Source organism: Malurus melanocephalus, unplaced genomic scaffold (assembly GCF_030028575.1).
Source record: "Malurus melanocephalus ecotype Western Australia unplaced genomic scaffold, MMel_1.1 scaffold_772, whole genome shotgun sequence".
Lineage (NCBI taxonomy): Eukaryota > Metazoa > Chordata > Aves > Passeriformes > Maluridae > Malurus > Malurus melanocephalus.
The window spans coordinates 32,144-46,151 of NW_026624004.1; the positions used below are offsets into that span (position 1 = coordinate 32,144).

The 14,008-nt window shown below is 43.7% G+C and overlaps 1 protein-coding gene across 1 annotated transcript in view; it reads right to left on the reverse strand.

Moving 5' to 3' along the window:
• INTS9 (integrator complex subunit 9) overlaps positions 1–14,008 on the reverse strand; it is a 61,648-nt gene that overhangs the window by 20,566 nt on the left and 27,074 nt on the right. Inside the window, exons 10-12 of the mRNA XM_057385060.1 lie at positions 10,050–10,230; positions 7,840–7,900; positions 865–1,036 (exon numbers count right to left, since the gene is read on the reverse strand). Of these exons, the coding sequence (XP_057241043.1) occupies positions 865–1,036; positions 7,840–7,900; positions 10,050–10,230 (414 nt within the window). The remainder of the gene's footprint in view (positions 1–864; positions 1,037–7,839; positions 7,901–10,049; positions 10,231–14,008) is intronic.

Sequence of the window (14,008 nt, forward strand, 5' to 3'; positions counted from 1 at the left end):
TGGCTAAGTCCTACAGAACACAGCTCTCATTATCCCAGAGCTCCTTATACACAGAATCACTAGCAAGGACCTAAAGGGTTCTTCTTTGCCTTCTCAGATGAGAAGAATGCCCACTGCAGAGCTCTATTTGAGTCACACATCAGGTATAAACACACCTGGACAGAAGCCCAGCTCARGGGAAGGCCTTGAAGGGTTTTTAAGCAGGGTCAGCACTAGAGGCAGATGGAGARAAATGGAAGGACTTAAGAGCCCTGTTGTGCACTGAGAAAGGAACCAGAGCTGTACCTTCAGCTACAAATGTGTGTGTCAGCCAAAATCCACCAGAACAAAGCTCGGCCCAAAGGCAGGAGCAGCTCAGATCCCAGGGCCAGGTCTGTGTGGGGTGCAGACTGCTGGGACAGCRGGGAGGACAGAAACCTCATTAAAAACACTGCCTGATGAAAGGGCAGCAGAAGGGATGAGGAAARGTTTGTGGTTCCACTGGAAAATGGAGAACAAGTGTTTCTCCTTCCTGACCAGCATCTATTAGGTCCTGCTTGAGTTTAGCTTGCAGCCAGCTGCTTTTAATTCAAAAATTAATTTCCTGTAGGCATTATACTGCTGTGCATAACAAAGATTTTGCTCAGACGTGGCAGGAATGGACTCTGCGTGGCAAAGGTTGGCTCTGCAGGGCTACACTGAATTAAATGGCACAATAATTACATTTGTCCCTGCAGCCAGTCCTGGGGCCCTAATTTAGATAAGCTCCTACTGAAGTCAAAAACTTGTGTCCCAGAACAAATGAGGCAAGCCCCAGGGATGTGGCCACACTTAACCTGAGTGCTCAAACTGTTAATTTGATAATGGCATCACCATTTTACTTACCTGTGAATATAACAGTGTTCAAGCTGGATTTTCCCCATAGCTCCATGAAATGCACCACATCCCCAAATCTGAGAGAGGGATGCCCAGTGAACACGACACAGGGCTGCTTGAAGTCATTGCTGAAGTCTCCATGGATGCTGGGATAATGTTTCAATTTGTTTGTCTGAATGAGCTGAAAGAAAAACAAAAAATCCAGACATGACCAACTTTTCATGCTGTGCTTCAGTGTGTTTATTTACATGAGATTCTWAATGTTCTACAATTTATTCCTAACTCATCACAGAGTCCCTTCCTGGATATCCCTTAGATTTTCCAACAMATTTAGTCAGGAGTGTCATAAATGTTATGAAAAGGAAGTCAGAGCATGGGGCCAGGTGCCTGCAAGTCCTTGCTCTCATTTCTTTGGTACCAGCAGGGTGGTGGCTGGGAGGAAACTCTGCAAACACTCCCTGCTTCGAGTTCCCTGCAGTGAACAGGGGCTCAGCTGCCAAATTCAAAATAAGCTCCTTTTTGCTATTTGCCACGTCTATAAAGAGCTCTGGGCTCGTTTCTAACCTGCTTTTCTGGCCTCACAGCAGCACCAGGCACTCTGGCCTTCAGCAGAATGCTGCTGAGCTTCCTCAGTCTAAAAGGCTTGCACAAATCTGCTGAAAAAGGACAGAGTGACTTTCCYTCCCTTAACTATCCCTGAAACCAGTAATAAACATGAACTTAGAGCAWGGAGATGTTTTGCAGACAAAATGTTTTGCAGATAGTGCAATCAGCTCTGCAGGTGGAACCGATTTCTTTACTAAGATGGAGAAGTTTATTYATCAAGGCACTTTGGGAAGAGTTTTGCTTTATTTCTCCTGTCACTGTTTTTCCAACCTGCAAAACAAGGTGCAGCTTGAAAAGCCATTTATTAACCAGTCTGTGAAGCACTTTCCTGAAGTATTTTGCAAGTTTTTCCTTGGCAGGTATATGATTCCATCTTCAGCTTGAAWATAACTGTAAATACAGTTTTCTTAAAAAGCAAGGAATTTAACACACAAGGAACAACTGAGATGAAAACCATGGAGATAAAGAGTGTTGAGAGAGGGAATGGTTCTTCCTTTRTCAGCCAATTTTTAAAGGATTRTTCAATAAATCATGGAAWCATKKRATGGTWTGGGTTGGAAAGGAGCCTTAAAACTCATCCCATTCCATCCCATTTCAGCTGAARGCCATTTCCCCTTGTCCTATGTTACTTTTTTCGTATTTTTACCATGGCAGACCTACCGTGACTGCATGGAAATCAAGAGAAACAGAATTCTCAGCAACTCTCAGCACCACAAAGCAGCTCAGAATTTAAGGTTATTATATAGGTGGACACAGCCTGTGATTTCCATATGAACCCCTGGATCATGGAGAAAATAGACACAGGACCACCATTTCATTGCAAGTTATATCCAATTCCTATTTAAACTTCAAGAGGGAAATTGGAAAAAAAAAAATCCAAAAACTGCTGGCAGTTGATATGCACTGAATCTCAAAAACATTCCTGCAATTAYACTGGTAAAGATTTCTGATTAACACATCTGGAGTGCAGGGTTTAGAATCTAAACTTAGCTTCAGTAATAAAAACTGCACTTTAGGAGACAATGGGCAAAACAAATTTGACTCYATAAAATACTGACATTTAAATGAACTTGTAGGAAATGGCCTCAAAAAGCTTTTTCCTGTTTATGTTTAGTTTTTTTGAGGGAAGCCAAAAGTCTCAAAACTGAAATTGCAGAAGCAGTTTCAATTGCTTAAGCTGGCAGAGGAAGATGATTTCTATTTCAAATATTAAATGGGATATGTGACATTCCAGGGGAAAACTTTGCCAGGGGCAGGCAGACAGGTCAGGGAAAGACATTTCTACAGCCAACATTTATACAAGGCAGTCCTGAAACCCTGAAACCGTTCTTCCAGCATCTTCTTTCACAGGTTCCTTCAAATATTGTATTTGTATGCAGCACTCAAAGCTTTGGGAAGATGTGAGAGCAGCACTGGATGTGCAGGAGCACTGAACAGCTCATTTCCCTGCCATTCCTACACAAATGTGCACTGCTCAAGCAACATAAAAGCTGTAYTTTCTTCAAAGCATTATGGAAGCTTCAAATCCCCTCCTATTACTTTGTAAAGGATCTCTAATCCAGTTTTCAGGAGCTCGTTGGTGATGATTTTTTTTCATCTCTTCTTTTTATCTTGCCAGATCTTTTCTGTTAAGTCTGGTGAGGCTCCAGAGCTCGGCTCACGATCCCTGACTCGCACAGGTGGCCAGAGCAGGGGTGAAAGGCTACAAAAACAAATTCAGAGACATTCTGCTCCCTCCACTGAGAAAGCAGCTGGTGGATTTTAGTGTCTCCAGTAAAATCTCTTCTAATCACCCCATCAAAAATATATGGAGCTGAACTTGCAGAACAGGTCCAACGAAATTTCACCAATCATTAAAGKGACTGAATTTGTAATGATTTGTGCAGGTTTTTTTATGTCTCCAGATGAGATGGGGTGTGTAAACATGACAGCATTTGCTGTGCCATGGTCACACCTCCAGCCTGGGCCAAAACCAATGCTTGGCACGGGGCCAGCTGMTATTTCCACCATGGGACTGGTTTGTGGAAAGCAGAAGCAACATTCAGAGCATCTTTTTACAGAAAGAACCACTATTGACTGAAAGCTTAAGAGATAGAGGCTGGTAAAGTACTGAATCGAGAGTGAGAGCTGTGTTTTTCTGAAATCCCCAATGGTTCTGCTTCCCTTTAAAGCTGTGGACTTGATTTACAGGGTCAGCAACTGCTGCTATAAACAGGATAAATCTCCAGAGCCTTTGTGTACCCTTTGTTGAAGTGAGCCAAAATACACTGCTGTTTACTCTGAGTGTGTGTGCTCTGTATCCAGAATCTGGAACAGATGTGGCTCCTATCAGGAAATGAGAGATGCATTTATTTCTTCACCTCCATCACATCAACACTAACAGRGGCCTAATTCTATCACAGAATATCCAGAGTTGGAARGGACCCACGTGGATGGTYGAGTCCAACTCYTGGATGATAATATTTATAGCACAATTCTATACAATCCTATAGGACAAACCATAATTCTAAACAATCACCTGCTTCCAGGTATTTATTGAAGTGTGTTATGCAGGAACTGGTAAAGGAGGAGGGAATCAAARATGARGAAGACAAATGCTGGTATTTAAAACCACAGAATCAATATTAGTCCCACCCTGGCTCTTTTTTGAGTCWGAAGAAAAGGGGTTTTGCAGCCATTTCTCTTCAACGCTGCTAACAGAATCCTTAATAAGAGCACAGTAAATCCAAATTCTTCCTCCACCGGCAAATACTGATCAATACAAATTACCTCTCAAATTTTATTGTTGCAGGCATTAAGAGGAGTCAGGATTCACTTATCTTAGAGCCTGAAATTGTCCATGTAAAGATCGAACAGAGAGGAACAATTCAGCTCCACCAATTGAGCCATTCATTTATAAAGCCTCCACCTCCACAAAGGGATAGTGCAGAGTGTACAATCCATGGATGCTGTTAAAAGGATCAAAAAGACCCTTAATTCCTCATCTGTGGCTGTGCTGGGATGGGATATTCCCCTGTGGAATTTGGTAAAACACCACATGTTGGTTGTGGGATACCAAAATAACACTTCTAAGCTAAACAAATTACTGCTTTCTGCTCCACAGCATTTCAGCAAGGCATTGAGGAGCTTAAATCTGAGCTTTTTTAGGCAATTGATCCTTGGATATAGTGGATCCTGGAAACGAAAGCCACCCCTGCCTTGCCAGCCTGTTGTATTGATAAATATTTGGGATCTCCAGTTGGGAACTTTGTAGCAGCTCGCAGCGTTATTTCAATTTGGTCTCCTCCTCCTCCATCACAATATCTGCTGGTGAAAATGTGCATTGCCACTCGTGTTCAAGCACAGGGGACAGGAACCCACAGAGCTTCCCAAGCTTCCTCCACTTCCCTGGTTTTCCTCCTGAGAGGAAATACCTGAAGGGCACAGCAGCCCTGCTCCAAATCCCAACTCCATCCAACAGCATCACAGCAATTCTTCCCTCAAAAATGCCTTTAAAAAGAAGCTCTTTCAGTTTGTGCACCACTTAAAAGGCAGCAGGAGAGATTTCAGCAAGAATCTGGATGTTCCACTTCTATTAACTTTAGCAGGAAATGATGTCCAAATCCATCCCTACACACCCAAAATACTTCAGGCCACATTCCTTGCTCCTAACAGAGGGAAAAGAATTCCCTGTTCACTCAGAGAACAAACTGCCACCACTAGAACTGTACCAGGACTGTGTAGGAGGAGATAAGATGAACATCTACTGCTCCATTAAAGTGGAATTAAACAAGGGGGGAGAAATGCTTTGGGTTCTCTGCAGAGCTGAACATGTGTCTGGTTTTATTCAGCAGAGCAGAACAAGGARCGAGTTCAAAACACGCAACATAAATCATAAAAGTGGAAAATTTCCATGCAGAGAGAATGCAAAAGCTTCAAACAACTGTGTGTAGAGAGTAAGGAGAAATAAAAATAGTAATTGTAGAGACAATGAAGATGCTTTTATTTATCCTCTTGTGACAATAATAAAGGCATAGTTAAGTGAAAYGCCAAATATAATCAGAGCTGATTAAAGGAAGGAATTAGTCTGTTATACTACACATCAGGCACTGCTGGAACTCATTGCTGCAAGGGACAACATCGAGGATTTGGGGGATTTTTTGCCTTCTTTGTTTTTAAATCTTGCTGTTGATACAACTAACAGSAACATCAAATTTCAGGACCAGCATCATGCTGGGCTGGGCTTGTTCTGTGGATAATTAGAAGCTTATTTCCTGGCCTGTCCCTCTCTGATGTATCATGCCAGGCATGTATTAATGCTTCCTAAGAAGTAAGAGGCATGTCTGAGTAATTCCCTATTTTCCTCCAACAACTGAGCAGTTAAGCACATCTTTTCATGATGGGCAATTTCAGCACAGGTTACATTGCACAAGCCTACCATTACTTTGAAAAAAGCCAAGCAATTCTCCACTAACAACCTCTCCAACAGAAACCATCGTTCACTGTCTGTTTCTGACACTCATTAAAAATCCCCTGAAGTGCCAGTAAGCAAAGCTCCTGYCTCAGAGGGGGTTGTGGAGGCGCAGGATTGTGCTGGGAAGAGGTTTTATGGATGTTTCACACTGTGTGAATGAAACACGGGGTCAGGTGTGAGATTTTTGGAGATTTAACGAGGAACCCAAGGCACGTGCTGAGCACCGGGGTCCTGGCATGGATATTCTGTGGGATGTTCCATCCTGCAGCTGGAAGGGGCACGTTCCTGCCTCAGATCTGTGATCCACTGCTGTGAGGCCTTTCCTCCATAATTACCCTGATCTACACACGAGGCACACAGCAGCTCTTGCAAAGCTGCTTCAACAGCCACACAATAATTTGGCAAAATCTCSCTATCAACAGGCCCTGCGAGAATATAAAACGTCCCAGGAATTACAGGACAGAGTTATCACTCTATAAACACAAAGACCCATCATATAAGATGGGTTAATTAATCCAGTTTTTGACAGCTGCATGTTTGGCTTCTTGTTTTTGGATGGGTTTTCACTTAAATCTGCCAGTTCCAGGGAATATTGTGAAGCAGMACATGGCTGTCGGTGAATCCAATGACACTGAGGATCAACAAGGACACCCCAGRAAGCAGGGAWGGAGGGCAAGACAGAAAGCAGAGCYAGCAACAAGGCTGCAGTGCCTCRTACTCWGAGAATTTGAATTGATTTATCAGTGGGAATGAATTTTTTGGTTAGAAAATAAGCGGTGCACAGGTGGCTTGCCCTGCAGTCCACATTATTCTTGGTAACAGATTATACATAATTCACTGCACATCCTGCTTGAAATACATTCAAGGATCTGGAAAGAGTGAGGGCTCCTGGTCAGATCCTACATCCAGCAACGCCTTTGAAGCACCTACAGATGATAGATATGATGGGTAATGGCAATTTTCAGAAAAAGTCCCTGGATGAGGTATCTCAGAGGCAAAAAACACCCAAWGTCTGTGAAAGCATTGAATTTCTGGGCTCTCAAACCTGCCACGGCCACTCTGCACATCTTATCAATTTGCACCATAGCACCTACAAGAGGAAGCTTCCTCCGTGCCTAAGTGGTTTAGTGTCTTACAGGAATAGGATTTAGCTAAAATTCTCAGTCCTGTTTCTGCCTCTTGTTTACTTCACTGGGAAAACTACCTGCTCCCAGGGGAGACTTTCCTGTCCTGATACGTGAGATAACTCTGAAGGTATCAGTTACACCACATTTATTTAACATCTGCTTGGCTAAAACTTCCCCTCAAATTAYGATTTTGTTGCAGGGAAGATGCCCTCACCACACATTGCAGGAAATCCTCCAAATTTAGGAGCCTCATTCCTCTTTGCTTCACTACGGCGCTCAAGTAATTCCATTTAAAATTGCCACTGACAGCACCGAGTGCTGCAAACTTTAAATTTTGATCTAAAATCTCTCTTCCAAGATACCATTTCCCCTGCAGCAGACACGGTGCCTGCTTCAGTTAGGGAGGAAGGAGCTGGCATGACTAAGCTGTCTCTGCTAACAAGCTCTTAGTTTCACAGACTTGGAAATCAACTGCTTGGACAAGGGGAATGCTGGTGGCTGCAGCTGATAAGAGCAAACATCCCACACCAGATCTCCTTCTGCGGGGGAAGGAGTGAACCAGGCCAGCCTGTGGAAGTGATAGGCTGCTATAAACAGGGTAATTTTGGAGTTGAGGGAACACCATCGTTCAGTCCTTCCCCACGCTCCCAAATTCATCACAGAGAGCAAAGGCAAAACAGCACTTTTATGAAAAATTTAACTAAACTTAAATAGCTGTAGGAGGGCTCRTCAGAAAAACAACAGCTCCAGTGCTGTGGACTGTGATGCAGAAAGTAAACAAGATCGTGGTTTACTCACCTCAGCATGGGGAAAAGGAGGTTCTGGAAGATACACCTTTGTTTGTTTGTTATGACACAACCTTTAAAAGAAAAGGAAAGCAGCTGGGTTAGAAGTGCAGCACATYCTGCAGCATCTGCTGCCATCTACTGTTACACTCCTGGAGAAAACCAGTTTGGATCTGAGGCATCAGATGCAAACAAAAAACAATTTGTTTTGTTGGCTTCGAGTCTTTCTGAATAGAGGACTCAACAACTTGGTTACAGCAGGAGCACATAGAGAAGGTTCAAGGCAGATGGAACAGAGCTCTGCTGCTGGAGACAAATCTGTACCTTAACATCCACAGTTCCTAGTCCAGACTTCGGGAGTTTTTGCAAAGCCAAATCATCTGTCAACAAAAAAATTCCACTTGCCTCATCCCACTTATCAGCAGTGCTTTGGTCCTCTTGCTCATGGTAATTTAATCCCCCTGTGCATTTTATTACTGCAGTTACAATGCTGGTAAAATGCCTCTCCCCAYGGCCCAGGGCTCACTGTGACCTGGCATTTCCCATCAATCACTTATCTTTAAAACAGAGATATTGAGAGCTGTTGATGAGCTCTGCCCAGCCWCCTGATTCATCCTATTACAGCAGCTAAAAAAAGCTGTTTGTCAGAGGTCTGGGTGACGTTGCAATCATCTGCAGTGACACTATCCTGGTGGCTTTTTCTGGGAAACACTGCCTGGCTCATACTTGCACTTCATTAAAAGGAAATGAGCCTAGGTCAAACTAATTTTGATAAAGTTTAAGGGATACTAAGAGCAAGACATTTCCTTTAGCTGAGTAAAGAGTAAAATTAAAGGCTGGAATCCCTAAATATCAACCACAGTTCTGACCCCAAACCTCCTTTTTACAGGTGTTCAACCTCTGCCTCCATTTCCTTGTAAATTCACCAGATTTCAATGMTCTTTACAATTCTCCTGAAGGATCAATTCACACAAGATTTCCAGGACCTCTTTTCTTTCCTGAACTCCAAAATCTGGAGAGGAAGAAGGGAAAAGCTACCTTACTGTAYTTAATATTTTAGAGCAATGTCAATTAAAATGTCTCAATTTCTAAKAATTTGGGAAGAGCTCCAAGTGGTTGGTTCTCCTTTCCAGGGYTCAGAATCACAGAATGGTTGAGGTTGGGAGGGAATCTCCTGAGATGGAGTTTAACTCCTTTTCAAGCACTCTGAGCCAGAGCASRTTAYCCARGATTGGGTCCAGCTGGATTTTGATGTCTCCACAGCAAAGCCTCTGCACAGAGGTCCCAGCATTTCAAAAATCAGAGAATCCTAAAATGGTTTGSGTTGGAAGGGACCATAAAGTTCATYCCATCCACAATGAGCAGGGACACCTTCCACTGTCCCAGGCTRCTCCAAGCCTCATCCAACCTGGCCTTGGACAYTTCCAGGGATCCAGRRGMAGCCACAGCTGCTCTGGGMAYCCTGTGCCAGGGCATCCCCATCCTCACAAGACAGAATTTCTCCCCAATACYYCATCTATCCCTKCCCTCTGGCAGTTTAAATCCCMTACCCTGATGGAATTTCAGCTGTTTTAATTTGTTCTGCCAGTGGGCTGAAGAGACTGATCCCTCATCCTCATCACTTCCCATCAGGTGTTTCTGCACAAGGACAAGAGCCTCCTGCTCTCCAGGCTGGAGAGTCCCAGCTCCCTCAGCCCCATGTGCTGGCCTTGTTCCAGAAATCCCATATCCCTCTGCTACTGGGGAGCCCAGAACTGGATAGAACACTGTCCATGKGGCCTCAGCAGTGCTGAGCAGAGCAGGATCCCATCTCTGACCTGCGGGGTCTGCTCTGCTCTGCCTCATGCAACCCAGGACACTCTTAACCTTTTCTTGCAACGGCTCAGCAGAATTAAGCCTGAAAACTMTATTCTGCTTAGCCAGGGACACCAGGGTAGAGTTTTGGGAGCTAAGGCACAGCTAAAACTCACTCAAGTCAGGAACATAATTTACTCATTAGTGTAAGTAGCAAAGAGCAGAGATTATTTGAGTTTGCACGTTCTGCAGGAAATGATCCTTCCCTAATTATAGAACATGTCCTTACACACACACACCCCCTGGTGACTCCAGGAACGTGCTCACAATCCTAACCAGGTGTATTTCAGAATCTGTCAGGTACAGATAACCTGCACCTGGCCTCTTGCCACAGCTGAGGGTGCAACAGGGGTGCCTTTGATCACCTACCACTCRGCAAAGATCTGGGAGAACTCCAGGGAGCTGTTGGCAACAGGTGAGATGAAATAAAAGGGGACATTGGAGAGCCCTGCAGAGTCGATGTACTGATAGAGGCACTCGAGCAGGTCGTAGATCACTCCAGAGGGGTAACAGGGAACCAGCACGTTGCCTCCATTCCGCACCGTCATGGCTGAGGGAGAGACAACACAGAAATCAATTCACTGGGCTCCTATTGAAACCTGTCATAAATTCTTTTCACCCAAATTTTATAGAAAAAAAACAGCTTTTGCATGAATTAGCACAGCACATTATGCACATGAATTGGGAAGAAAACCTCTGATCATTAGATTTATTTCCTGCCTTCTCCATGCTCAGTGGAGCGATTCTATTCCTTCAGCTGGGGGCACACGACAGCCCAAGCACATGGAAAACTCCTGACARGAGAGGGCAGCCGTGCACTGGCACAGGAAGATGAAGGAGTGACACAAACTGATGCCTTAGGATTTTTAGTTTCTGTATTTTCATCTATCTGTATTCTTGTACTTCTCTAGCACAGCGCTAAAGCTGCTCTCCCATTTTAGATAAAACAATTCCTCTCTGGGCTTAAAATCCAAGGACACTTCACTGCCTCAGAGCCCCAAAATATGGAAACAACAGAGAATTTGGGGGAGCAGGTTTGGGGTGGTTGACATCATCACCTGAAGGTGTCACTGGGGAATTGAGGCCCAATATATTAATGAGACAGAACCTATAAAAGGGGAATATCTTGTGACTCGGGGTCCATTCTGGGTGTAGCCTCAGGAGGAGGTTTTGTCTGCCCTCAACGCACCAGTAGGCCTGGATTAAATTTGTCTGCTTTATTCTCTTAACTTTGTCTGGCCTCTGTTTCAGGTGAGCCATGTTTTAGGCATCAAAACCACCTCACCATCAAAATAAACCCCGCTCCATCCCTTAGCTGTCCCCCWGAAGGGAAGGACAACACCTCCCAGGTCTCAGCTTGAAGCACTKCACAGGGTGAGCTGTTCTGTGCTTGGATTTCAGATGAAAAGATGATGTGGTTATTTCAAACAGCCCTCAGAGCTAGAAATGGGTGATGGAATGTTCGTCCTTTTTAAAAACTTGAAATATTTCTGTCCTTTCCATGTAACAAGAATAATTTAAAACCTGCAGACAGCATGGGACTAGATAAAAATGAGAAGAAAAAGGAAAAATAGGTTTACTCTGTAATTGAGACAGATCTGAGCACAAAGGCAAAAGCAAGCAGAGCAAACATTGTGTTCTTTTGGCAGAATGRATTACAAAAATGCTGCACCTTCTGGGAAAGGAGAAATACTTTGTTCAGCTCAATTAGCAACTTCACCTGTGGTTGTGGGGTAAAACCATCCACTGCTGTTAATTGCAGTGCAGCAGCAATAAAATGATGCACCAAGCATTCCACAGAAAGCTGTGSAAGAGCCTGAAAACACAAATATTGCACCCCCTCAATTTCTTGCTGAGCTTTGTTGCAGTATGGATTTAGCACTTTAAAGACCTTTTTTTCCCCACTTACATGGGGCAAAATCTTCCTCAAGGAAGGTTTTTCTGGCTGAATGTTTAAGTTTTGGGGAGTTTAGGGAGATGCACAGTCTAGYAGGATTTTTCACATGCATTTCCAGTATTTTTACTCCTTGTAGCAGTCACTGCCTATGACACAGTGCAATCAACAACTGGTGATCAAAGGCCCCTTTTTCATCAGTTAAAATACAACTGCAAGGTAGTGGATTTGTTTTTCCAGGCCATATACAAACTATACCATCAAAATATTYGTGAAGATGCACAGCAACAGTTCACATTTGTCTAAAACTCGAGATGTTCCCAAACATCCCAGCAATGTGTTACATTATCCCACTCCCACGGGCAAATCCAAACTATCCCAGCTGTAAACAGGATGTGAAGAGAGGGATGAGGAGATTAACAACAACATTTTCAAAGCCATCTGGAGGTGGAAGTTGAGGCTCTGGCTCCAGGACCTGAATTTGCATGGAGACATTAAAAAAAATCCCAAAACCTGGCCATGCCAAACCTAAAAATTTTGCTCCTGGCCCTGGGAGCTATGTAATTAATGTTATGTATRTTATTCCTCACATATCCTCACTCCTCTCTTCCCTGGCTGCCACTGCTCCTGCTCAGTAACTTCTGTCTCCTTCTCCAATTATCCCAGAGGTGCCACCACCATCTCTGAAGGCCTTGGGTCCATYCTGGAGCCAGCTGGAATGGGGGAAACTTCTGGAAATCCCTCACAGAAATAATGCCTGTAGCCCCACACTACCAAAACCTGGCCATGCCAAACCCAGTTCAGCCCGAATTCCCGATTTTYCCTTCCCCACTGGTTCTCTGGAAACCTCAAGCTTTTTTTTGCTGCAAACCAGCACAAGGTCAAGATTCCTGGGGTCACAGAGGAAATAATGGAGAGMAAAGTTTTGGAGGAGATTCAGCTTGAGTTTCTATCCCCAGCAGAACTACAGAGCTGGTGAGTAATAATTGATATAAAACCACAATCCAGGCAGTTTCCACAATCCTGGAATGCTTCCAGCCAGGTGCCCACCAGGCCAGGAATCCAAAAAGGGACAAGAATCACCTCCCAGCTTCTGCAGAACAGGGGGAAAACCTTTCCAAGCATTTTGCTTTCTACACAAGCAGCAGGTGCAACCTGGCTCTCTGCAGCACTACAACAACTTTCTGGAGTTGTCAGGAAAAGGACACATCTCTCTGAAAGCTGTTTAAAGCCCAATTTATCTCGGTGACTGATGGATGCTCTCTGTTGATAAAAGTTGTATAATAATCTTGGCATTTTAAATTTAGTCTCCTTCARTAGCTCCAGAACGAGTTGTTCAATTTACAACTCACAGAGAAATCCTCGTTTTTCCAACAGCTGCCACCACAAGGTCAAGTTGGCACCTAAAAAGCAAACTGTGCTCTTTTCTGCTCTCTATAAACACACACAGCCTCACGCTCACACAAAATATCACCAACTGTCCCCACAGACAGACTGGCAGCTTTGCTGATGCTGCCCAAGGCAATGTGGAAATAAAACTGCTCTCCTCGAGCTGCAGTGCTGAGGAGGGAAAAAAAAACGGAGTTTGGGGTAAACTGGGGTGGGACAGAGTGTGGTGTTAGTGCTTCACACCCCACAGGGTGAGGGGGAAATTGTGTGTGCCTTGGGAATCCTGGGAATCGGGTCTGCAGCTCCAAATGCTGGCATGGAAACAGAGATTGAGGTGAAATTTTCTCACTTTTATTTCTGTGCATCACCTCACTCCCTCACAAACATGCTCGTACTTCCTCACATACATTTTTTGGTAAATTTTGGTCTGCTTTAGAGTTGTTACCTAGCTGTTTCTAAGCTGCTTGTTCAATGCCCTGAGCATTCTGGAAATAGGAAAAAACAGATGAAAACTGCTGTGCTCAGCTTATCTAYTCAACTTCTCCCATTAATGCATTGCTTTTGGACTTTTTTACATATTTGAAAGAAAACTGATTCTCTATTTTCATTTMCTGATGTTGGGTAGGTAAATACAGCTGGTGTCACGTAAAAGACAACCCTAGAACTGCATTAATATAGAATTATTTAATTTCTTCAGATTGCTGGTTTTTGGCAAATACCCCTCAAATTCCAGATTCTTACAACGGGATTATTTTAAATAAAATCTCCCTTTCGTCTTTAGTAATTTTCTCATTTCTCTAAGTTTGTCTCATTCAAGACAGAAGCTGCCTTGAGGATCTGTAAAACCCCCAGAATCGTTCAGAATGTTTCTGTAAACCAGAACAAGTTGTGCAGGCAAACACCCACCTGCACTGACACATGTAACACGTTTATTTATACACAGTCARCTTCTGGATCCAGATTTGGCCCAGCTACATCTCTAACACTTTAATTTTTAAAAACATTTTAATTAACAGTTTCACTCTTATTCACTCAGCTTGATAGG